This window comes from Vulpes lagopus, chromosome 5 (genome assembly GCF_018345385.1).
Source record: "Vulpes lagopus strain Blue_001 chromosome 5, ASM1834538v1, whole genome shotgun sequence".
NCBI lineage: Eukaryota > Metazoa > Chordata > Mammalia > Carnivora > Canidae > Vulpes > Vulpes lagopus.
In genome coordinates, this window is record NC_054828.1 from 51,526,947 (window position 1) to 51,552,467 (window position 25,521).

The window sequence follows — 25,521 nt, forward strand, 5'->3', positions numbered from 1 at the left end:
CAAAGCTATAGTAATGAAGACAGTATGGTACTAGCATAAAGAAAGACATATAGATCAGTGAAATAGAACTGAGGGTCCAGAAATAAGCCCCTACATTATGGCCAACTGATTTTTGGCAAGAGTGCCAAGACAATTAAATGGGAAAAACAATAGTCTTTTCAACAAATGGTGTTGGGACAAGTGGATAGCGACATGCAAAGGAGTGAAGTTGGACTCCTACGTCACACCATATAAAAATGGATCAGAGACCTAAATATTAGAGCTAAAACTATGAAATTAGGAAGAAATACAGACATAAATCTTTGTGACTTTGGATTAGGCAGTGGTTTCTTAGATATAACACCGAAAGCACAAGCAAAGAAAGAGTGGATAAATTGGGCTTCATCATGGTTAAAAGTTTCCTTGCTTCTAAGACACCATTAAAATTGTGGAAAGACAGTTCACAGAATGAGAGGAAATATTTGTAGATCATATATCTGATGAGGAACTTACATCCAGAAAAATAAAGAGTTCTTACAATCCAACAATAAAAAGGCAAATAAACTAATTAAAAATGCATGAAGGATTTGAGTAGACATCCCCAAAGAAGATATTCAAATGGCGATTATCCATGCACATGAAAAGATCACATGATTAGTCATTAGGAAAATGCAAATCAAAACCACAATGGGATAAGACCGCACATCTTCTAAAAAGGTTGTACTCAAAAAGACATATAATAACAAGTGTAGTTGAGGATGTGTAGAAATTAAAATGCTTATGCATTGCTGGTGGGGTTGTAAAATGATACAGTGTCTGGAATGTATTCTGACGGTTACTCAAAATTTTAAACTAGGAATTACATGTGGTATGCAATCTACTCCCAGGTATGTACCCAAAAGATTTGAAAACGTGTCTACACAAAAACTTGTATGGTTCCATTTCTGTGAAATGTGTAGAAAATGTGAATCCATAGAGGCAGAGGTAGATTAGCAGTTACCAAGGGCTGGAGAAAAAGGGAATGCAAGGGGACTAGTAATTCATACAGGATTTCTCTTTGAGGTGATGCATAGGATCTAAAAGTAGATGCTGATGATGGGTGCATTATAGATTAATTTTGTAAATGTCCTAAAAACTGCTAAGTTCTACTTAGCATGAATTTTTGTTTATATGAATCAAATCTCAATAAGGCTATTATTTTAAAAAAGTAACTCAGTTAGCTTTATTATCCTGTATTTAGGCAAGTTTCCAATTTTTAATTTTTTTATTTAGCAAATTCTGGTAGCATTACATTATAAATCCCGTGATGGTTGATTGCTCATAGAAGGATTGGAGATAAAATAAAAACACAGCTGTATCAGAGTGACAATATTTGATATTTAAATAAAAGTATAATAAAATAATGCGTACTTTGACCTATTTGGAACTAAATATCAATTAGAATTTTGTTCGTGGATTAGATTACCTTTTGTTGTCACATTTATTCTTGGCAAATATTTTAAAAAGTTCTCTATGGGACACAAAAGTGTATATTCATCTTGAATTTCTGCCACAAGAGAAGATAAACTAGAAATAGAATGGACAATGTTGCTTAGTTTCTAATATTATAAATTGTGGAAAGCCAATGCACAATTGAATTTTTCTTAATATTTTTCAAATTAAACATTAAGAGAATTTAAGGAAACATCGTAACTTGGAAGCACACCTGTATCTTCTGAGTAAAATGGATCTGAATATTGGAAGGGGAGTGAGGTATGATAGTTGGGAGAATCATACGTTTTCAGTCTATCTCCAGGGCCTGGCACAGTACCTGACACACCGAGGGGTTATACAAATACTTACGGAATGGGAAGGCGCAGTGTAGGGAATACAGGCAGTGATATTGTAATGGTGTTGTAACAGATGCCTGAGCACAGCACGACCTGTAGAGAAGCTGAGTCGCTGTGTTGTACACCTGAAACTAAGGTAACACTGTGAGTCCACAATGCTCAAATAAAAACAGGTATTTATTGAATGAGAAAAACTGCCCCGTTGCACAGTAATGTAGTTGTCTTTTGGCTGATTTCTGCCACTGAAATGCAGTCGGCCTTTGGAGATGATTCCTATATAGGCAATAAAACAAGCCATTAAGTAGTGTCTTCTCAGCTGGACACATTTCTAAAATCTCTGTCTTCCATTTTTACACACAGTGAAATTCACCCTTTTTAAATGTGCAGTTCAATGTCCTTTGGCAAATGTATGTAGTAGTGCAATTTCCACCACAGTGAGCTAGAGAACATTTCCATTTCCATTTCCCTAGGAAGCACCCTCAGGCTCCACCCCCAGGCCGGGGCAACCACTGATCTGATTTCTGTCCCTGTAACTTTATGTCTTCAGAATGTGGTAGGAATGGAATTATATGATATGTAGCCTTTTGGTGTCGACTTCTTTGACTTAACAAAATGCCTTGGAGATTCATCCCTGTTGTGTATCAGTAGTTTATTCGTTACTATTTCTGGATAATATTTCCATCTATATTTTCAGATTTTCAAAAAAGTACATTTGTTGGATTGTCTGTATGTCTATATAATGAATAATGACCCGTCAGCTTTGGATGATCTTATTGCACTTTGCAGCAAGTGGGAGGTAGTCGGTTCTGCTAGTATGTTCCACACGTGACCGTGGATGCTCCTAAATGTCAGAACATTTAGCTTCCAGTTGGACTACAGGTTTGGGGAGATTTCACAAATGGCTATCCTGGCTAGAACTCCAGTGGCAGCCACGTGTGAACATGACATCAGGATTTTATTTTTGTTTCTTCAAAAGCCAAATTAGCTTATCTGATGTTCTTGCGGTTTGCATTTTCTCTTTGGATGATGGGTAGCGATGTTAACTTTTATGAGCTATCCGGAGAAGTACTAAGTACATAGCACTTAAGCCTTAAGAGAGATGGCTGCTACCCATCTGTAAATAGCTGGTGATTTCTAGGCCAGTGATTTAGAAAGATAAATGTATTTTGTGCTGGTATAGTGAGCAGATGAAGAACATATTTTAGTCATATATTTCATTCTAGTATGTTACAATCTTTTTTTGTCTTGCAAAGGCCAAGGAAAGGATTACAATTGATTGGTTAGATGTCCTTGGGGGAATCACATTTATGATGACGTGATACAATCCAAGTGTTTTCAGTGATTTTTAATTTTATTTTATAGGAATAGTCAGATGCTTGATGAAGATAATATACTGAGTGGTACATCAAAATCTTTCTTGGGTCACTCACCTGATGAGACAACGGGTGCCCCACAGCTGGAAAGAAGCACAGAAGTAGCTGAGACCCAGACTACTACTACAAATAGTGAGGTAAGAAATTTAGGATCTCGTCCATTTGTAATATACTCCTTATTCAAGGAGAGAAAAGACAACTGAAATTAGGCCTATCATGACCGTAATACTGGCACTGATGTTTTTAGGTAAGCTGAACAGAATGTACTAGTCCCCGTGTCAACTAATAGAGATAATGAATTTCTTTCTTTGAGGAATTTGACTAATTCAGTCCAGGGTTGCAGATAGAATTTTTTTAAAAAGGTAGTCTTCTGCCAAGCAAATAATTTTACAATTTCATTAAAGGTTGCATGATTATTTTTAGTAATTAATACATATATGCCTTTTTAGTGTTTCCTAGGTGAGCATAGAGAGCTCAGTAAGCAACAGTCAAACCCTGCCGAGAGGAGAAGAATCCTTCCAGCATGGATGTTAACGGAAGATCCAAGTGATCAGAACCTTTCAGCGCCAGTCAGCAGCGAGGGTAGGTTTTGTTTAGAAAACATTAAGCAGAATTTGGAAGTTTTTCTGAACAAATGGAGTTAGACTAGTGGTTGTGTGTCAGTGATCACTTAGCCTAACATTTTTTTAGACATGTACGTGAAATCTAACTTAAAACGTAAGTTATTATTTTATGTCCTTTATCATACAGCATCGTCCTAATTACCTTTTGATTTAATAAGTGCGGTTCATCTTATGTGCTGGACATATATTAATTTAGATCTTCAAACACATGTGTTGGTGTCACGTCAACGATAAAAGGCTAGCACAGTAAGAGCTTTCTGAATTGGTTGAGTAAGAACTGCTGGGCACACAATATTATGCGCTGGAGGATGCAAAGGAGAGGACCTCTGTCCTGGCACAGCTCACTGTCATGGCAGATGCCACAGTGATTTATGTCACCGGCTGGGCATCCCGTTGATTCAGGATCATGAAAATGTTTGATGTGTTGTCTCTGTTGGTCTTTTTTGCAACTTTGTAGCCATCTCAGGTTTAGTTTCTATTGACTGCTTGTTTTCTTTCATACTAGTCACATTTTCCTGTTCATTCTCAAGTTTAGTAACTTTCTAGGGGATAGTGGATGTTAGGAATGATACATTGTAGAGATTTTTGATTTTATGTTCCTCTGAATATTTTTGTTTTAATAGACAATTAATTTGGCATAATAGGCAACTTTCTTCTAATAGGCGATTGATTTGGGCCCTAACGTCTGTCTCCCCTGTTGTGGTCAGCAGCCACAGCCTCTGCGTAGCCCTAGTGGCTTCCAGCTGCTGCTTTTCCTCCCAAGCACGTGTGGCTCAGCAGCCAGCCAAGGACTTAGCAATTTGACATTAATTTGGACAAGAATGTTATATAATACACAATATACTTAAAATGCCAAAGCTTCAAAATAAGATAGAAAAGTCTTTGGATTCTCGCATGTCTTCTTTTCTCATAAGCAGACTTTGAGGGGTACTTGTAAAAGCAAATGTAGGTTACTTGATTCCTTTAGAGATAGAAAGATTTAGAAGTACACGTAAGACAGTTTGGTACCTGAATCCAGCTAATTAAAAATTGAAATAATTTGACTTTTTTCTGCCGAGTAGTTTTTTATTATTGTTGTTTTGTTTGTTTGAGTAATAAGTCATCCAGGTCAATAGATCAATGCTAGAGATTTTTAAAAATCAATTTTTAGAGTCCATTTTGGACTCATTTAGAAGTAGGTTACTTTCTTAGGTATTTTGCAGCTTTAGTGCTATGCTTTGTTCATTGATAGCTATTTAGATTATCTGATTAACTTGTTATTTTGGAAACTTTCGTATCATTAGGTACAAGACAGATAACATGAACTGACGTTAAGTGGCTGCTCCAGGATCACGTAATAAAGGCCAGAGCTGTAACAGACCTAGCTCAGTCTGACTTTAAAGCCCATCTTCTGAGCTATGGTGCTATACAGCCACCTAAATTTACCCCTTCTATGTTGTGGTGTTTTTATTCTTTTCTGTTTTATTTATTTATTTATTTTTTTAAAGTTATGTTTTTTTTGTTTTTGTTTTTTGTTTTTTGTTTTTTTTTAATTTATTTACGAGAGTCACAGAGAGAGAGAGAGAGAGAGAGGCAGAGACACAGGCAGAGAGAGAAGCAGGCTCCATGCACCGGGAGCCCGACGTGGGACTCGATCCCCGGTCTCCAGGATCGCGCCCTGAGCCAAAGGCAGGCGCCAAACCGCTGCGCCACCCAGGGATCCCTCTTTTCTGTTTTAATATTATGCCCTTGCATTCTCTCCTAGGTCTTTTCTCTGTGTAACTCTTGATTTAATCCTTAACTGTACCTGAATATTTGCTGTGATCAGGCTGTCCTTTTCGTTTTTTCAGCCAATATAGTTCTAGTTTATTTTTCTGGGTCCCCAGGTACTAGCCCTCAGATGTTATCATGAGTTTCTTAGGCTTGAGGTAAACTTTTCTCCATGTTCCTTAGTGATTGGGAAGTGAATATACATTCACTTGGGTGAGTTTTCAGCGCTTCTCTTCTCTTCTCTTGGCTTCCAGTCATCTCTGCTCCCTTAGCCTTCTAGGCTCTGGGACAAGTCATAATTCCCGGGCTATGACACTCCTGCTGGATTGCAAAAGGAGCTTTTACTTTGTAACAGGTATCGTACTACTCTCTCATCTTCTTCTTCTCCCATCTTCTAACCCTCCAACACGAAGTCATGGAAAGTGGCATATGCTGAAAAAGATTGAAGTTATCCCCAGATCACTTGGTTTGCATTTAATTTTAGACTCTGAGTATTTTCCACATGGCCACTCAACTCAGACTGTAAATGTTGAACTGACATTCTATTAATTTAACTATAGTTTAAAATTTACTCTAAGTGCTAGTTATTCTTTGTTTACTTTATTTCCAGCAGCCCTAAATTATCTAATTCTAATAGTTTTTAAGTCTTTCAGATTATCTAGCTCTACAGCCATGTCTACAAAATTATGATAATTCTTCCTCTTCTGCTCTACCTACCGCCTTTAAACAAAATTTTGTTTCATGAACCAGACCCTATACATTTTAAATAAGAGTGGATGAAATTGGGGTGGCTGGGTGACTCAGTCAGTTAAGCATCTGCCTTTGGCTCAAGTACTGGGATCGAGTTCCACTCAGGCTCCCTGCTCTGTGGGGAGCCTGCTTCTCCCTCTCCCTCTGCCTGCCGCTCCGCCTGCTTGTGCTCCCTCTCTTTATTTGTTTTTGCAGATAAATAAAATTATTTATTTGTTATAAATAATTTGCTTATCAATAAATGAAATATTTTAAAAAATGAATAAAATTGGCATCTTTATCTTGTTCCCGATTTTAATAGAAATTCTATTAGTATTTCAGTACTAAAGTGATTGGTATTCAATTCTGATACTCTTATCATGGTTAGGATGTTTTTTCTTTTTCTTATTTTCCCTTCAGAAACAACTACTGAATTCTTTAACAAGTTTTTTGGTATAGAAATAGTCCTGCAAAGGGGTGGAGGGGGTGGAGGCAGGGAGGGCATAGACGAGTGGTGGGATGGGCGTGGGGCTGAAAAAGAAAAAAAAAAAGAAATAGTTCTGCATTTTCTTGTGTCAGTGTAATTAGTGATGTTGGTAGATTTCCTAATGTACCATGCTTGGGTTCCTGGAATATGTTTTATTTGTCATGATGGCTTATTATTTTTAAGCTCTGTTAGATCAGAGTTGCTGATATTTAGCTTAGAACATTTGTGTTTGTATTTCAAAAGTGATTAGTATTTTCCTCCATATGTGCCATCTATGTCAGATGTTAGTGTTGAGCTGTGCATCTGTTGTATACAATGAATTAGGAGATTTTTCCAAAGGACAGTTTGAATAACAGAAATACCTGTTTCTTTATTGAATCTTTTTATTTCACAATCTGGGCCTGGTTCCTACTTTTAACAGTTGTCCTAGCCCAGGAATAGGTAAGTTAGACCAGTAGAAAATGAATGAAACACCCAGAAACAGATCAAATTAACATATAGTTCATATATTAAAAATTATCAGCTCAAATTGGTAGGGAAAGGATGCATCATTACTATAAAGGATGTTGGCAAAATTAGCTTTCCATTTGGAAGAAAACAGTGTTAGAGCACTACCTCATACTATATTCTTAAATTTTTATTGAATTAATAGTCCTAATGTAAAAATTAAAACTACTAAGGCATATGAAGAAAAAATGGAAACAATATTTTTATTACTTTTGGGAGGCTTTCTGAAGATGATAGGGAGCTTGGGACATCAGGGAAGAATTGACAGCATTTAGGTTAAAAATGAAAAAAAAATTTGTGGCAGAAGAGACTATAAACAAAGTCAGACTGGCAAACCTACCGGGAGATGTTACCTGTCACACTGAGAAAAGATAGAAGGTTAGTAATTGTTTACTTAGTAACAAAAAAAGGTAAAACTCAGAAGTTTGGGGCATAGTATATGACATACTACAGAAGAATAAATACAAATAGGCAATAAATATATGACTATTTTGCCAGTATCTCTTACATATTTAAGTATATAATACTCCTTGATTTATAAATTCTTATTCTTAAAAAAAATTCTTATTCTGCATTTTTATCCCACAACAATAATAGCATTTATAGTTTTAGTCCTGTGTGTGTTTACATATATGTATTTGTAGGTATATTGGGTTAACCCTAGCAAGTTAGGAAGGGTACACTTCAAATTGTTAATATAACTGTTAGGGTTCTTAAAGTTGGTTGGATGTAGTTGTAATGACATATGCGTATAGTTGGGCTATCATTCATATACTGTCAGTGCAATAGCTCATGTAAGTATAAGTAAATGCAACTAGTAATACTAAAAAACAAGTGATTTGTTTTAACAAATTTTCTTTTATATTGTAGTCATTTAACTGTACCTATTCTAGATTAAAAAAATATTTGGTATGCCAGATTTGAAGATTGTTAGAAGCTAACTAAGCTATTTATTTTATTGACTCTTTGTAAAGAGCATTTTTGCAACAATATCAGAGTGGCTTCTTCCTATGTGAAAAGATATTTGTAAGTAGAGAATTTGGAATCTTAAAGAGTTTTTTAAGTATACATTTTCAATTTTATGATTTTTTAAAAAAGATTTTACTATTATTAGAGAGAGTGTATATATACTCGAGCAGGGGGTGTGGGGTGAGTGGAGGGTCAGAAGGAGAGACTTTAAAGCAGACACCATGCTACTCAGTGCCTGTGATCTCATGACCCCCAAGCATGGCCTGAGCCAAAACTCAAGAGACTGAAGCTCAACTGACTGAGCTACCCAGGTACCCCTAATTTTACGATTTTATGTACATGTGTGACACTTGGAATATGGTAAACTGCCATTTGGGCAAATGCTGTGTCTTAATTTACATTTTTAGTTCTTAGCATAGTAAGCAGTACCATGGTTGATTATTTCTCTTGATTTGATTAATCCATATCTGTTGTAGCATTTGGACATTTGCTGCATGAAGCTGTATCGTCCTATTTAGTCTTATTCCTGACAGTTTCTAAAATGATAGGAAATCTTTGAATTTAGATTCAAAGCAAATATTTAAGGAATTTAGGTAAAGTTTAGTTATTGAACAGGTTATTCATAAATTTCTTATGTTAAATATATTATGTTTATATTGATTCAGTTGATTTTCCTGTTAAATAATACGGACAGTGTTTTCTTTCTTGACTTTAATGAAGGAATGTTATTTCAGGCCTCTTGATATCCTTTAGTACAGATCTGAGCAAACTACAGCCCATGAGCCAAATCCAGCATGCTGCCTGTTTTTGTCAGTAAAGTTTTACTGGAACACGGCTGTGCTCATCCATGTATGTATTGCCTGTGGCGGCTTTTGCACCATGAAGGCAGAGTTGGGTAGTTGTGACAGACACTGTATGGCCAACAGAACTTAAAATATTTATACTCTGGCTCTTTGTAGAAAAATTTGATAAAGCTGGCTGCAGAACATTAGTGACTATAGGAATATTCAGACCTATATTCAGGCTCTTGAGGGAATCTTTGGACCAATTCTGTTTATGTTCACAATTCATTTAGTCGACATTTACTGAACACCAGTTTTATGCGAGCACATTTCTAGGTGCTAGAGATACCAGAGGGGAACAATGAACAAGGCACATAAAGTTTCTGCCCATGTGAAGTTGTCATTTGAGTGTAAGGGAGACAGATAATTAAATACAGATATTATCCCCTTAAAGAGTAGATGTTTTTTTCTGATTAGAAGGATCATGGATTTATTAACCAAAAATTATGTTGACTGGGGTTTGCCAAATATATTGAACTCAGGTAAATATTTTATGGGGAACAATGTCCATTATTGTTATTGAGACTTATTTTCTAAATTGGTGAAGTTTGTCTCGCTTTTGGTTTATTTTGGGTTCTTAATCTGTTATGAAGTTGAATTCCTCAATGTGGATGTTAGGGGCTCAATAATTAGATGTCAGCTTCATTGGATAGCTATATGTTAAATTTTCTCTTAGAGAAAATTCAAGACTAATAAAACATATATTTAACATGTATCAAGTACTCTGCTATAATTTACATATCATACTTCATTTATGCCTAGTAACTTTATGAGTTATTATTATAATTCCCTTTTTTGGGCTGATAAAACCAGAGTCCAGAGACGCAAGATGAAGCAGTTCAAGGATGGCACCTGCTCATATTAGTATCTTGGCTGGGCTCTCTCCAGGGCTGGAGCTCCTGGCCAAAGTGCTGCTTAATACTTTTTTGGGATTTGCTAAAAAGTGTTTTCAAGTTGGCATGAATATAAATGGAACTTTACTTTTAATTGCCCTTTTATCTTTTTCCTTCTTTCTTTCTTTTAATGGATTATTGACATTTGAAGATACAAGACATAATTTTTTTTCTTGTTTTTCTTTGTGTGTTTAAGATAATACCGTAATCCAGGGAAGTAGAAAAGAAGGAATCTGCAAAGATAAAACTCAAGTAAACATAACACAGCAAGGAGGAAGAAAGCGATTCATTTCATCAGAAAGTACATCAGCAGAGCAAGACATGGGGAAAAAGTACAAAAATGCTGATCAAGAAGAGTCTATCATTTCATCCAAGGTGATTTTTTATTATTCGGGGGTGGCAGGCTAGCTCAGTTGGTAGAGTGTGTGACTCTTGATTTGGAGGTTGTGGGTTTAAGCCCCACATTGGATGTAAAGATTACTTAAAAATAAAATTAAAAAGTTTATTATTTATTCTTTTGTTTCCTTCATCAAGTGTTCTAGATAAGAATTTAATTATATGTCATATAAAGCAAGGAAAAACCAAAACTGTTCTTTATTATGGAGTTTACGAAGATAAAATTTGAAGATAGATTTTTCTTTACTAAAACTGATACAGTACTTGCTTTGTAGAAGACAAATCTATTTAATTTAGAAATGTCCAGAATGGAAAGCAGTGGAGACCACTTGACTGTTAGTAATTGGTACCTCCTTTCTGAAAATCTGGTTTCTTTTATTTCATTGGCATTCTCACACTACATGTATCCACCTTTTTCTTGGGCCTATGAAGAACAACTGATAGGCTAGTTCTTAATAGCCTATTGCAGGATTACTTCTGGGCTAATTTATAGTATTTAGAAAACTACTCTTTCCTCTTTGAGTTTTTGCTAACTCACTAGAATGGTTTGGCTGACTTAAGCATTCTTTAACACTGGGTACTTAATGAAAATGGGGCCTATTATTGGATGCATTTAAAAAAGAGAAAGAATTAGAGAGCACGCACGAAGGCCAAAAAGGTCAGATATATTTCCTCTTCAGAGAGGGGTGGCTTTAGGTATAGTTTTCATGATCCTTGTAGACTTATGGCTGAGCTCCATGGGTCGCCATATTTTTGGGAGCTTTCACTAGAAGCTAAAGGTGTAGGATTGGCTTTAGAATAGCACACACTGGGGGGCACCTGGGTAGCTCAGTCAAAGGTAGGAAATGGTTAGACTAATATTCAAGATACGATTTTTTTTACTTCAAAGACCGTCTTAATAATCATTACATTAAACAGTCATTCTATTATATTCAAGGCAGTGTGCTTGAATCTGGGATAAAAATGTGAATAAGACATACCTGACTAGGAGCTCATAGTCCTGTGGTGGACATGATTTGAAATCATGAAATAATGTTGACACCACATTGATTTTTCTGGGGGCTCTGAGGACCGCCTACACCAATTCCTTGGGAAGAAGCGATCTGAGCTGAATCTTAACAAGCGTAGGCGTGAAACAGGTATAAAAGAAGTAGAAGTAGGAACCCATCCGGGTAGGTGGGCAGCAGGTACAGGAGCAGAGGGTGTACGAATAGCATTCTGGGAACTATTGTTCTTAGAATTCTTGGTGTAAAGCCAGATGAGGATGTGAGATAAGGATGGAGCTGGCAGTGGGGACCAGTTGGAGAGGGAGGACTTTCAAAGGATTTTGGCCACAGAGAGAACCCTGGCAGCTCTTTAGAGGAGAGATTGAAAGGGAACAAAATAAAAGACAGGGAGAGGAGAGAGGAAATGAGGACCTCAGTCAAGAAAAAAAGAGAATCTGACCGACTGGTGACATTAAGGATGGCACAAAGGCATTGGATCAGAGAAATATTTAAGAAGCAAAACTGCAGGGCTTGTTGCTTGGATCTGAGAGGTGAGGGGAAAAGAGGAGTGAAAGATAGACTTCCAAGCTTCTGACCAGAATGAAAAACTTTGGTACAGGATACTGGGGGAGGATTTCAGTTTCGACTGAGTTTGAGGTGAGTAGGATATTGAGGAAGAAATGTCCAGTTAGAGGTTGAATATAAGTTTGAAGCTCAGAAGTGAAGTTGGGGCTGGAGGTTGGGATTTTTAAATCCTTAGTATGAGGTTGCTAATGAGACTAATGCAGGACTTTCAAGGCAGTGTCTTCTTAGTACAGACATTCTTTCCAGGAGCAGATGACCTCAGTGCCTTTATTGGGCAGAAGTTCTTTATCCTGTCCCTTGTGGACATTAAAACCTCATATGAAGGGCAAGGGAGGGCTTGCTGGGCCAGTTAACAGACAATTTAATAACCATACGAGTACCTTCCAACCATCGCCAAGCATCAAGGTCACCTCACACCAGCTCCATGCTCCTTGAACCCTGAGGGCTCTAGCATATATTTTTATAGTGTAGGGAACTCAGCTTCTCTATCATGAATCTTCAGCCTCCCGCATTTCATTCTTAACATTTTCATCTAATCTAAGATATAAGCAAGGTAGGTGCATAAAATATGGACCTCTCTGCCTTTTTGCTGCTTCTTTCACGTGCAGAGCACATTCCATCTTTTCTGTTCCGTCACTTGGCAGTTCAGTGACTTGCTCTGGCTCATGAGCTTTGTAATTGGCACAGAGCAAATTTATGTTTCAGCAAACTTACAAATTACTCCATGTAATGGATTTTTGGGATCATTTATAAATAATTGAGACCCTGAATGTTAAATTCTTGAATGCCAAGGGTTTACTGAGTATCAATATTTCATGAAGTTCCATAAAGAACATTATGAATTCCAGCTTTTGTGCCTCTTAAAATATATTTGAGAACTCCTGATCCATAGTCTTGATATCTGTGACTTTATCATTCCTTTCTCCTTTAGAATAAATTAGCATGTTGAATATATTCTTTGTGAAAATTAAGAAAAAAAACAGAGGAGTTGAAATCATGTTAAACATTTCATGTCTTATATTTTATTTTCTTTGGTTTTTCTGTTTTTTAAATGGCAAGAAAAATACATGCTGTTATCAAAAAATAGAATGGCAGAGCGTGTGGAGTATTAAGTGAAAATTTTGATTTGCCTTGTCCTTCAATCCCATTGGTCTTACTAATATTTTGGTTTGTATCCTTCTAAACCTTTTAATTTGAATTTACACAAGTAAATACACACATAGGGAGATAGGGTTTTCTTTTTGTTTTTTTGTTTTTTAAAGATAAAGGGAAAAAAAATAAAGCTAAAGGGAATCATTGTGTGAATTCTCTTTTTAAAAATCCTTATATAGGGATCCCTGGGTGGCGCAGAGGTTTGGCGCCTGCCTTTGGCCCAGGGCGCGATCCTGGAGACCCGGGATCGAGTCCCACGTCAGGCTCCCGGTGCATGGAGCCTGCTTCTCCCTCCGCCTGTGTCTCTGCCTCTCTCTCTCTCTCTCTGTGACTATCGTAAATAAATAAAAAAAATAATAATAAAAAAAAAATAAATAAAAATCCTTATATATATATATATAGAGAGAGAGAGAGATCTGTTCATTTTCAACCTTTGCATAGTATTTCATGGTAAAAATGAATTCCAATTTATTTAACTCCTTCCCTAGTTGTGTTCCTTATCTCCCTAAGTAACTGGCAGGATGTTGAGTGGGATATTTTTACCCCATCATCCCAAAACTGCTGCTGAGGCCCAAAGCTGAGGACAAGATTACTAAGTATAAGTATCTCATGATTAAAAGGAGCCCCCAGCAGTGAGAGCCAAGCCTCTCCCTGTGAGGCTTATTGAAAGGTATGAGAAGTGTTCACCATCCCACCCCCAGGCTTTAGACAAAGAGAGCTGAGAGGCCAGAAGATGTTGAGGCTTGGGGGAATGCTGTGTTTGTAGGGAGACATTATGTTCTCACTCTGAGACCATTCATTGTGGAGTTTAGAGATGCCAACAGGAACCAGGGACTGACATTTTACTGGACATCTGCATAGCTAAGGGATTGCTAATCTGTCCTATTTCTACCCAACAGGGAAAAAGAACATTTTTGTGTGAGTTGACCCCTTAAGGGACTGCCAAGGTGGGAGGTGGGTCAGGTTTGCCCCATCCCCACCTCAGAGTCCAGTCCCTGGCATCTGTCAATTGGTCCTGTAGTGGAGGGAGATGAGATTGGGCTGTAGCTGAGCAGCTTGGGAGAAAAGAGAGGTGTGGCAGTGGATGCCACCAGCTGAGGGTTAGCTCCAAGAGGTAGCTGAACAATTGCTTCTCCCATAGGCCGTTTACTGTTACACCAGAAACATGGCAACCTTCATGCATACCTGTTACGGTGTCACATCCTAGTAGTGGTTACAGGAGGACCGAGGCTTACCTGAGCTGTTTCCACTCCACAGGAAGTTAAGTAATTAAGAAGTCATTTTTAATAGGATACAGCTAAACTTACTGTTTGTCCCAGTGGTAAGTACAGATTAAAAAGGTTCCTCAGTGCTAATAAGAACGTTTACTTGGTTCAAACTTTTTGATTAAACTGAAACTTTTATTCGGACCACTTCAGAGGAATCCTGTTTATTTTCTGAGTTTGTCATGACACAGCTTCATGCAAGTTTTTCGGTGTGAAAGAAAAACAATGTTCTCATTCAGCTAAAGGGAAAATGTCATGATTATATTTAGAGGGTAGAAATAAAAGTATTGCAGTAACAAATTATAAAGACAGAGCAAGTTAAAAGCATCACACATTATTGAATGGGAAGTTTTTTTTGTTTTGTTTTTAAGATTTTATTTATTCATGAGAGACAGGCAGAGGGAGAAACAGGCTCCCTGCGAGGAGCCTGATGCTGGACTTGATCCCAGGACCCCGGGGTCATGGCCTGAGCCAAAGGAAGACGCTCAACCACTGAACCATCCAGGCATCCCAGAACGGAAAGTTTAAAAGACTAGTAGTTTTTTGGGGAAAGATTATATTCAAATGGAAGCAAAGTTGTATTTTCTTAGGTTGCATTTGTATTTTTCTGAATGTTTGAGGTGATTGTAAAGGTTTGATACAGCTGTATATCCTTTTTTTTAAGATTTTCTTTTTTCTTTTTTTTAAGATTTTATTTATTTATTCATAGACACAGAGAGAAAGAGGCAGAGACACAGGCAGAGGGAGAAGCAGGCTCCATGCAGGGAGCCTGACATGGGACTCGATCCCAAGTTTCCAGGATCACACCCCAGGCTGCAGGTGGCGCCAAACCGCTGCGCCACCGGGGCTGCCCTCTTTGTTTTTTTTGTTTTTTTTTTCCCCCTCTCTGTTTTTTTAAAAGTAATCTCTACACCTGACATGGGGTTTGAACTCACAACCCTGCAATCGAGTCAGGTGCTCTTCTGACTGAGCCAGCCAGGTGCCCCTGTATATTCCCTTTCTAATAACTATAGATTGTTTTAAGGCTATCAGATTGCCAACAGGGAAAATGACATTTTTAATAATTTTAAAATTGAATCTTAAAGTTCTAAAAATAATACATATTGGGTGCCAGGGTGGCTCAGTCAGGTAAGCGTCTGCCTTCAGCTCAGGTCATGATCCCAGGGTTCTCTGGGATCAAGCCCCACGTCAGTCAGTCTCCCTGCTCAGCTTCTCCCTCATCCCCCACTCGTGCTCTCTCTTTCTCGCCATCTTTCTTACTCTCTCAAATAAATAAATAAAATCTTTTTAAAAAATTAAAAAATAAAAGTGCACATATTGAATGAATCTTGGTTTCATGCCTTTTTGCTTATGTTTACGTATTTCTTTTAAAACATGTTTCATCTATTTCTAATATCTTTTTTTCTGATTTGCCTTTGTAGGAAATGCTGCGATCATGTTCTGTGATCACGTCACATAATGCAGAAGTGAATGATATAAGGGCTAATACACAGAGAAATGAAACCCCAGTAGAGGAGCTCGGTAGGGTTCCCGAACGTAGAAATATTATGAAAGGAAGGCGAAGTAAAGAAGGCGAGGTGATGAGCTGTTCTGAGAGTCCCTTGAGTGCCCAGGGCAAGTCCTCCCAGGAGGAGTCTCCAGGATCTCCTGAGTCCAGCTCTGACCCCTCCAATCCTGAAACCTTGAGTGCAAAGGCAACCGATTCAGTTGCACAAGGTTCTGAAGAAAACAAGATCAAGAGGACATCCTGCATGTATGGGGCAAAGTGCTACAGGTAAAATAAAATTACAGGTAGCACGTGATTCCCTTATTTCCATAGCAGGTAGCTGTGTGGTATATGTATATTAAAGGCCTCAGAAAACACATTGGCCTAAAGGTTAGGAGATTTATCATGTTTCTGCTGGTTTACACTTTCTCAGTATTCGGTCCTGTAAATCTCACTAGAGGCTTTCAAGATAGAACCGGGGGGATTAAATGCTTCATATGTAGACATGCTGATTGATGCAAGGACATGAACTAGGGAAGGCAGACTTAAGAATTGAATCACCCAGACCTAAATGCCTGCTTGTTTAATGTCTTATTTAGATATTAGAAAGATGGCTTCATAAATAGCAGTATGTAGTATAACTGTCAAGAGAATTGTATTTTTTCTGACAGTGTGTTTTCCATCCTCATAGGAAGAATCCTGTCCACTTTCAACACTTCAGTCACCCTGGTGATGGTGATTATGGAGGTGTACAAGTCATGTGTCAAGATGAGGCTGACGACCGGCCGGAATGTCCCTATGGAGCATCTTGTTACAGGTACATACACCTGGAATGTTGGGTTGTACTCCTTTCCTCCTTAACCTCTGTTGTATATTCAGCAGAAATTGCAGGCAACTTCTCACCTCAAGCCTTTCAGTCTTTAAACTTCCATAGATAGTAGCTTTTCATTTTGCCAATAGGATTATGTTTCTTTTAGATAATTATAAATTGTTGAAGTTATTGGCCTTGTAAATGCCTGAAATTGTTCCTCATTTATTCCTGACTTTCTAAAATGTAAATCAGATAATTGAAAAGGTGTCGATGCTACCCCATTGTACATTCTATCCATCGTACCAAGACTCCTTGGTGTGACATAAAGCAATTCGGGATGTTATCTCTGCCTTCCTCAAGTCCTACTACTCCACCATTCTTGCCAGCACATGCAACTCGATGCTTAAAAGAAGAGCACCTTCTCCTCTTTCCTTTCATAGCATCTTTTGCCTGTGTGTATCATGCATAGTAGAATTTATCTTATGAGATTGCAGTTGTCTCTTGACAATAGGGACTGCTTTATCCTTGTATCTGCAACTTTGTTCAATGACTGAATGAGCTTGAAATAAATCCGACTACCAAAGAAAAAGTAGTGATTCTAACCTCAGCTTTAATTCCAGACAGCCATGTTTCTTAGATAAATTTGAAACAGTTACTGAACCTACTGGTCTATTTGAAGTTGTTATTATTTCTATGATTGTAGTTTTCAATAAGAAGGCAGGATAATCTTCTGAGGCAGGAAAGAAAAATTGAAAACCTTGTGCCTTATCATTTGAAAATTACAGTGTTTCATTCCAGCAGAACTTCTTGTAGACCTTTGCATATACAGGTGACATATTCATGAAAAAGGGGCATTGCAGGTATTGATAAAAGTATGAAGTTTTTAAATTAATTTTGTTGAGATAAGAGTAAATATCTGGAGAAAGAAAATTGGAACTCTATTTCACACCATAGTCAAAAACTGGATTCTAGATGAATCCTAGAACTAAATGTGAAAGGAAAAAAAAAAACAATAAAGCTTTAGAGATGTGTATAAGAACATTATTTCCTGATCGCAGACTAGGAATGATTTTCTAGAACAAGATATAAAAAGCAAGAACTAATATGGAAATCTTATTAATTAGGGAAATTTCTCTCTCTCTCTTTCTCTCTCTCTCTCTCTCTCTCTCACACACACACACACACACACACACCCTTGAAGTAACTAATTCCTTGCTCCCATTTATTTATTCAACAAATATTCTCCAAAGAATCATCAAATGCCAAGTACTGATGAAACAATGTTGAGTGAGATTACTTGTAGAACAAATGTGTATCTCTGTCTCTATCTTTTTTTTTAAAAGATTTTATTTATTTATTCATAAGAGACACAGAGAGAGGGGCAGAGACACAGGCAGAGGGAGAAGCAGGCTCCACACAAGGAGCCCGATGTGGGTCTCAATCCAGGGACTCCAGGATCACACCCTGGACCAAAGGCAGGTGCTGAACCACTGAGTCGCCCAGGCGTCCCTCTGTCTCTATTTTTTTTAAAGATAAAATAGCCTTTCATAGCTCATGGCACAATGGCCATATGCCTTTTCATCTTTAGGGAACTTTTAGGGAACATTTCAGGGAACTTTTATAATACAGAATTTTATACATTATCCTCAAGTGGGGGAAATGCAGATCAAGTGAAGCCGTAACTCATTTTCAAGTCTTGGCCAATACTGTTTTCTCTATACTTCCCTCTCTTCCACCTGCTACCTCTGCTCCTAGATTATTTGGAAGTAAACCCTTGGTAGTGTAACTTCTCATCCCATTTTATTCATAGGTATTTTAGGGTATATCACTAAAAGATAAAGGCTTTCTAAAAATATACTACAACCATTATTAAAAAATATATAATTTAGATCCTGTCAGGTATCCCAATTTACTTATAGTCTCATTTTCTTTTTCTTTTCTCCTATTTTTTTCTTTTTTTTCACATTATCTTTTCTTTGAATTAGGATCCAGTTAAGGTCCATGTATGGGCAAAAGGTGGCCATGTTTCTTAAGTTATTTAATCAATAGGTTCCTCTTCATTTTTTTTCCCTTGCAATATATTTGTTGAAGAAAGCTGACGATTTGTTCTGAGGAGTGTCTGACTGTCTGGATTTTGCTGACTGCATTACCGAATTGTCATTCATTATGTTCCCCTGTATCTCCTAATAATTGGTAGTTAGATCTAGTGACCTGATCAGATATCAGTTCTAAAAATTTTAAAAGTTTTCTGGTCCATCATGTCCCTTTTAGTCTCTAAAATGCTTCTTGTTGTAAAGTCTACTTAGTCTAATATTTACACGTTTTAGGATTGCTCTAGGCATACTATTATTATTGATTTATAGTTTAGTTTCATTGTCATAAAACATTTTTTAGAATTTAAAACTTACTGAGATTTGATTTTGGTCAAGCTAGATGGTCTATGTTTGTTGAACGTACTATGTGCACAGAAATATCTGTGATTTGGGGGAATAGGGTTTTGTAACTGTCAATTTGAGCAAATAGTTAGTGTTGTTCATGTATTCATTGTCTTTGCTGATTTTTTATGTAATTCTATTACTGAGAAAAGGATGTGAGAATCTCCACTGTAATCGTAGGTTTGTTTATTTCTTCTCTTAATTGTCAGTTTTTCTTAATGCACTAACTGTGGTCTGTTGTCAGTGGAAAAGCCATAAAGATGGGAAACTCACTCAGAGCTGCTCCCTTTTTTCCCTACATTGACTCCCTTCTGGCTTCTGCCTGCTTTTGGTAGCTATCCCTTTCCTTAAGATTATTGTTTTTATATTTTTAACAGAGTGTAATTGTTACCTGTAGGAGGTTTGGTCTGATGATATCCTCTGTGATTACCAGAAAAAGAACTATTTTGTGTGATGTAGTACAGCTTCCCCAGCCTTCATTGGTTAGTATTGTGTGATAATATTTTTCATCCTTCTTTTTTCAACCTCTGTCCTTAGGTTTATTTTTTTATTTTATTTTATTTTTTTAAGATTTTATTCATTCATGAGACACACACACACACACACAGAGAGAGAGAGAGAGAGAGAGAGAGAGAGAGGCAGAGACACAGGCAGAGGGAGATGCAGGCTCCATGCAGGGAGCCTGCTGTAGGACTTGATCCCAGGACTCCAGGATCGCACCCTCAGCTGAAGGCAGGCGCTAAACCGCTGAGCCACCCAGGGATCCCCTGTCCTTATGTTTAAACTATGTCTCTTACAAGTGGCATATAATTGGTTCACTGTTTTCATTTTTAACCCAGCTGGATAGTCTGCTTTTCTGGTACATTGTGTAGTCCAATATATTTAGCATAATTGCTGATCTTTTTAAGTTTAATTTTGCCATTTTGCTATGTGTTTTCTATTTGCCCCCTATATTCATGTTCCTTTATTCTTTTTCTGACCTCTGTTTTTTTTAAGATTTTTTTTTCTTTATTCATTCATGAGAGACACAGAGAGAGAGAGGCAGAGACACAGGCAGAGGGAGAAGCAGGCTTCATGCAGGGAGCCCGATGGGGGACTCGATCCCTGGACTCCCAAGATCACACCCTGGGCCAAAGGCAGGCGCTAAACCGCTGAGCCACCCAGGGATCCCATTCTTTTGGATTGACCAAAGGTCTTTCATTCCATTTTTTTCTCTTCCATTAACTGTTTAATTGTATATTCTTTCTTCCCCAGTAGTTATATTTGATTTTAATAGGCATCAGTGACTTATTACGCAGTCTACCATTACACAGTCTACCATGTAGTTGGTTCTTTTACCACTTCTGAAATAGAACAGTAATGCTTTGTTGGTTTAAGTCCATTTACTTTGTCTTCTGCTCTTTTCAAAAAATATTGCATCATTTATTTTTACCTCTACACATGTTAAGTTGTAAAGGCATTGCTATTATTTTCTTAAATTTTAAGCATCAGCATTTTTTATATTTACTGACATATTTATCATTTTGAAAGGCTTTCTGAAGCTTTATCCTTTAATCTGGGATCATTTTCTTCGTCTTAGGAACTTCTTTTAGCATTTCTTTAGTGAAAATCTTATGGGAAAGGATTCTTTCAAATTTTGTGTGTCTGTATGTTCTGATTGGTGGATTGATTGATGGCTCTTTTCACTGGGTATAGAATTCTAGCTTGGCACCTTTGCTTATTCTCCATCAACTTGAGGGTGTTCCATCAACTCCTTCATCCATAGTTTCTGTTGAAAGTTACTTGTTTGTCTTATTGTTGCTTTGAAATGAACATGCTTTTCCTTTGGTCATTTTAAAGATTTTTATCATTGCTTTTTTTTTTTTTTTTTTTTTTTAATAAGCTACCCTCAACGTGGAGCTCAAACTCATGACCCCAACATTAAGAGTCTCATGTTCTACCCACCAAACCAGCTAGGCTCCCCTTGTTGCTTTCACTTTCATGTGTTTAGGTATGATTTTTTTGACATTCATCTTGTTTGGGGTTCACTGAGCTTTTTTGCAGGTTGCTGTCTTTGTTAGTTTGAGGAAATTGCTTAGCTGTTATCTCATCCCTTGGATATTGTTCTGCCCCACTCTGTGTCTTCCCTCATTTCTCCACTCCAATTAACCATATCGAGTCTTTTGAGTCCATCCCATATGTCTCTTACACATTGTTTTATTCTTTCCATTTTTTTTTTTTTTTGGCCTCTGTGCTTCAGATTGGATATTTGTTGTTGCTTATCTTAGAGTTTAGTAATTCTCTCTTCTCATGTGTCTAGACCACTAATGAACCTACCCTTTATAATTTTGGATGCTGTGTTTTATGCATGTTCTCTTCCATCAGTCAGCCTACCTCACCCCCCACTTCCCTATTTGGCAGATAGGAGCTAGTCATCTCTGTCCAGTCAGAGATTTGGATAAGTAATACCTAGGTTGATATCTTAAGAAAACTCGGTCTGCCTTTGGTTTATCCATGCTCATTGGGCATGACATGTCTAGATTGTTGACAGAAGAGCAGGTCTCTGTTCTCTCAGCTCTGAAACTTCCCTTAGAGATTCTGAGCTTAGCCAAGTAGGCTGTCACCTGTGCAGCCTAAAATCTGGCACATTTCTTGAGGGGAGACTAATTATGTTTGTTGTAGATCCTTTGTCCCTAGTGGGACTTCATCTCTGAAACATGACATGAATTAGAGATTTCATTCTACCATTTTGAGTTTCAGATGCAGTCCTTAAACCTCTCATACTTCCCTGGAATTCAGCAAATATTTCTTAGAAAAAAATCAGCCTGGTGTTTTGGGATTTTTTAGTTTTCAGATTGTCATGACAACCCCACGAGACCATGAAAAGCTCTACAAGTTTCTCTTTTCCTCAACTAGAGTTCCTCTAGATGACTCAAATCTTATTCTTCAGCCCCCACCAATTGGCAAAGACAACCAGGGAAGAAAAGAGCCAGTGATTGTCAGCTAACCTAGGAAGGTCTTTTTCTCTGTGGAATTTTAAATATTCCAAAATTCTCATTGCTCTCACAGTTCTGTCATAAAAACAATTTTTACAGTTTATCAGGCTTTTTTTCCTAGTTGTTAAGAATATTGGCCTGCCATGATGCCTTATGACCTTCTCAGAAGCAAAATCCAAATGTGCCTATTCTTGAGAAGAATAAACGTAAAATACAAAACCTTCCTAAGAATAATCAAATGTCAAATACTGTCAAAAATAACATCAAAAATCACTGCCTCAGTGTCATCAGTCTCTCTAAGAGACATCAGAGCAGCAGTAGGCAAGAGAAATTATTCCAATACCAGTGACCCACATATGCTAATAGAAACTTTCAGATCTGTATCTAAATATGTTTATATATACATAGAGTGTATTTTTTTCATTGCTGAGCTACTTGGTGTCTTGGTTCAAATTGGAAATAAAATCTGAAGATTTTTTTTTCCCTTGTTAATTTTAATTACAGTTCAGACAGATTCTGGGAGAACATTAGGTATGATCCCTTACTCTGACTACTATTTTACAAATAAAGGTTAAGTGAGCTGCCTAAGACCCCAAAGCCAGTGAAATCAAACTGAGTCTCTTCCCTCCTCCATTCCAGCATTTCTCTGTGGCAGGCCCGACTCCACCATTATTATTCATGGCTTTCTTTTTCTTTTTTTTTTTAAGATTTTATTATTTATTTATATATTAGAGCGAGAGAGAGAGAGAGAGAGTACACAAGCAGGAAAGAGGGGCAGAGGTAGAAAGAGAAGCAGACTCATTGCTGAGCAGGAAAGCCCAATGCAGGGCTCCACCCCAGGACCTTGAGATCATGACCTGAGCTAAAAGCAGATGCTTAATCAACTGAACCACCCAGGCACTCCTATCATGGCTTTCTAAAGTATTAACAGTATTTGTTTTTTATTCAAATGACAAAGTAATATTTTGGAGTTAGGAAAAAAAAGATCTCCAGATAAGGTACTGTGATTGAAGAAATTGTGAATTTTTCAGATCATCAAAATAATAAACCCTGGTTGTGGAAGCATGATACATGTTTTTATATATCCTTTCTTGTCACATTCTTATTACTATTTAGGCAAAAAACATGATCGAGTAGGTATGTCATTGATTATAACATCACTTTAGTTTTAGCAGTTTACTCTCTAATAATCTTGATTTGCAAGAATATATCATTTTTAAAGGAGAATTTTTTTTTTGAGAGAGAACAAGTGAGAGAGAGAATGAGCACAAGTGGGGGGAAGCAGGAGGCAGAGGGAGAGAAGCAGGCTCCCCACTGAGCAGGGAGCTGATGCCAGGCCCCAGCCCAGGACTCCAGGATCATGACCTGAGCTGAAGGCAGACACTTAACTGACTGATCCACCCAGGCACCCAAAAATATATATCATTTTTAAGCCACGTACTGTTTAGTGCTGTTAAATATTATTAAAGAAGGCAAGTAATACAAAGAAACTTTATTTAACACTTCATGAAGTAAATGGTCTCTGTTCAGAGAACTGCAGACTGGGTTGGAAGGTGGGAAACTAAGGATAATGAATAAAGAGCAAGGAAGAGAAAAACAGAAAATATCTGATTAGCCGGGGCCACATAGTCAGCCTTATTTGAGGTGAGAAGAAAGAGGAAGAAGTATAGAGCCCAGAACTGGTATGGCATTTGGGGACTGGCAGACTGGATATATTATGTTTCTGGTCAAGTGGAACATTTATAGGGACATCAAAGTCATCGAAGTGTTGGTTTGTTTACATGGCACCCCAGGCAGGAATGACTGTCATGGGGCCAGGTTTTTATTTCCGCAGTGCTAGAATATAAGCATACTGTATCAGAATGATAAAATGTTCTAATTTGGCTTGCTTAAAAGCAAGATTTTCTGTAAATGCATGCTAGATTTTTCCTATAGCCACAGAAGAAAAATATTGGTGTCTCACAGATCATAAAATAACCCACAAAAATCAGCCAGAAATGATTATATTTACAAAAGTAAATACATATATTCCAAAAGTAGAGCAATGATAAGCCTGTTTTCCATGATGGTTGACAACATTTGGAAGGGAGATGAAGCTTATGATTGAAACATTTTTGTTTGCTTTTTATATTTGAAGATTTGCCTTCACAAGACAAATTCTCAAGTAAAAACGGTCTCTCAAGTGAAATACTAAGTTGTTTTTTTGCTTGTTTTTTGGTTTTTTTGCTTTCCAGTTTTACCTTCTAATCCCTTGAATGTGCAATTTAGTTTCTCTTTTTGAAATATATAGGTGATCTCAACCCTGTACAGTACACTAAATAATCTGTCTTGTACTGTGTCAACCACCTGAACTTACATGATACTGTATTTTATTTCCAAGTATTGCCATCTGTGGTGGAAGTTCTTTATTGTTATTCTTATAACAATAAAGCAAATATGAAAAAACACCAAAGTATACATATATGGATATAGTTCATTTTCAGCCATCCCATCCCATGAGTAAGACAAACAATATGAATCATATATTAAAAATGTGTACTATAGTAAAAATAAAGATAAAGATTCTAAGGCCCATATAAGAGATTGATGTTTAGAAAAGATACTTAATCACTAAATTGTATTCTTATCTAGACTACAGGCATTACTAAAATTTCCTCTGACATTATACTTTTTTAAGCCTCACAAAATTAAATCAACCCAGAAAAATGGCAATATGAAAGAATTAATGTCATTTTAAGTGTGTTGTCCATTTAATAAATCTGATTTATTCCTTTTGTGCCTTACGCCATAGTCTGTCAGAAGACTTTGTCAGTTTAATGTGTTTGATTAGCTTAAGGTACTTGTGTGAATTAGAACATTAGATACTTAATGTCTAATATAACCAGTGATTGCCGCGCCTGCCTCTGACTCATTCACTTCCTCTGGTGTGTAATTGGATTTTATGCAGTGCATTACTCCTGTTCTTGTTTGTTAAATTGGGCACTAACCTTGGAATATATGTACACTGAAATGAATAGAATCCATCATCAACCAGTTTAGTGTGAAAATGTAAACTCACATACATTGCTTCAGACTTAAAATTTTAAGGCAGATATGAATTATGCAAATAAAAGTATTGGTACCTTGTTGTTTTTTGGAAGCCAATGACCTACTTTATATTTTTTTAATTATAATACTTTCTAAGAGGGATGACGTAAGGAAGTATATTGTCAATTATAAGTGCTCTCACTGTAATGAATTTGCAACATGATCTGTATAGTTGAAAGAACACAGTGTTTTGCAACAAGCATAATTCATTTTTAAAAAAGTCTATTTGATAGTAAGTAAATTCATTATCTTTTGTTATTTACTGATCCAAATTTATATCTATGACCTAAAATTTTTTGCTATTTCCTCTTTTTTTAATTTATATTTTTTATTTAGAGAGAGAGAGCACGTACACTTGCACAC

The 25,521-nt window shown here is 37.0% G+C and overlaps 1 protein-coding gene across 2 annotated transcripts in view; it reads left to right on the forward strand.

Moving 5' to 3' along the window:
• Positions 1–25,521, forward strand: part of APLF (aprataxin and PNKP like factor) — a 71,047-nt gene that overhangs the window by 31,314 nt on the left and 14,212 nt on the right. For both annotated transcript variants that reach the window (XM_041755366.1, XM_041755367.1), the window contains exons 4-8: positions 3,171–3,318; positions 3,631–3,763; positions 10,177–10,355; positions 15,786–16,138; positions 16,542–16,667. In XM_041755366.1, the coding sequence (XP_041611300.1) occupies positions 3,171–3,318; positions 3,631–3,763; positions 10,177–10,355; positions 15,786–16,138; positions 16,542–16,667 (939 nt within the window). The remainder of the gene's footprint in view (positions 1–3,170; positions 3,319–3,630; positions 3,764–10,176; positions 10,356–15,785; positions 16,139–16,541; positions 16,668–25,521) is intronic.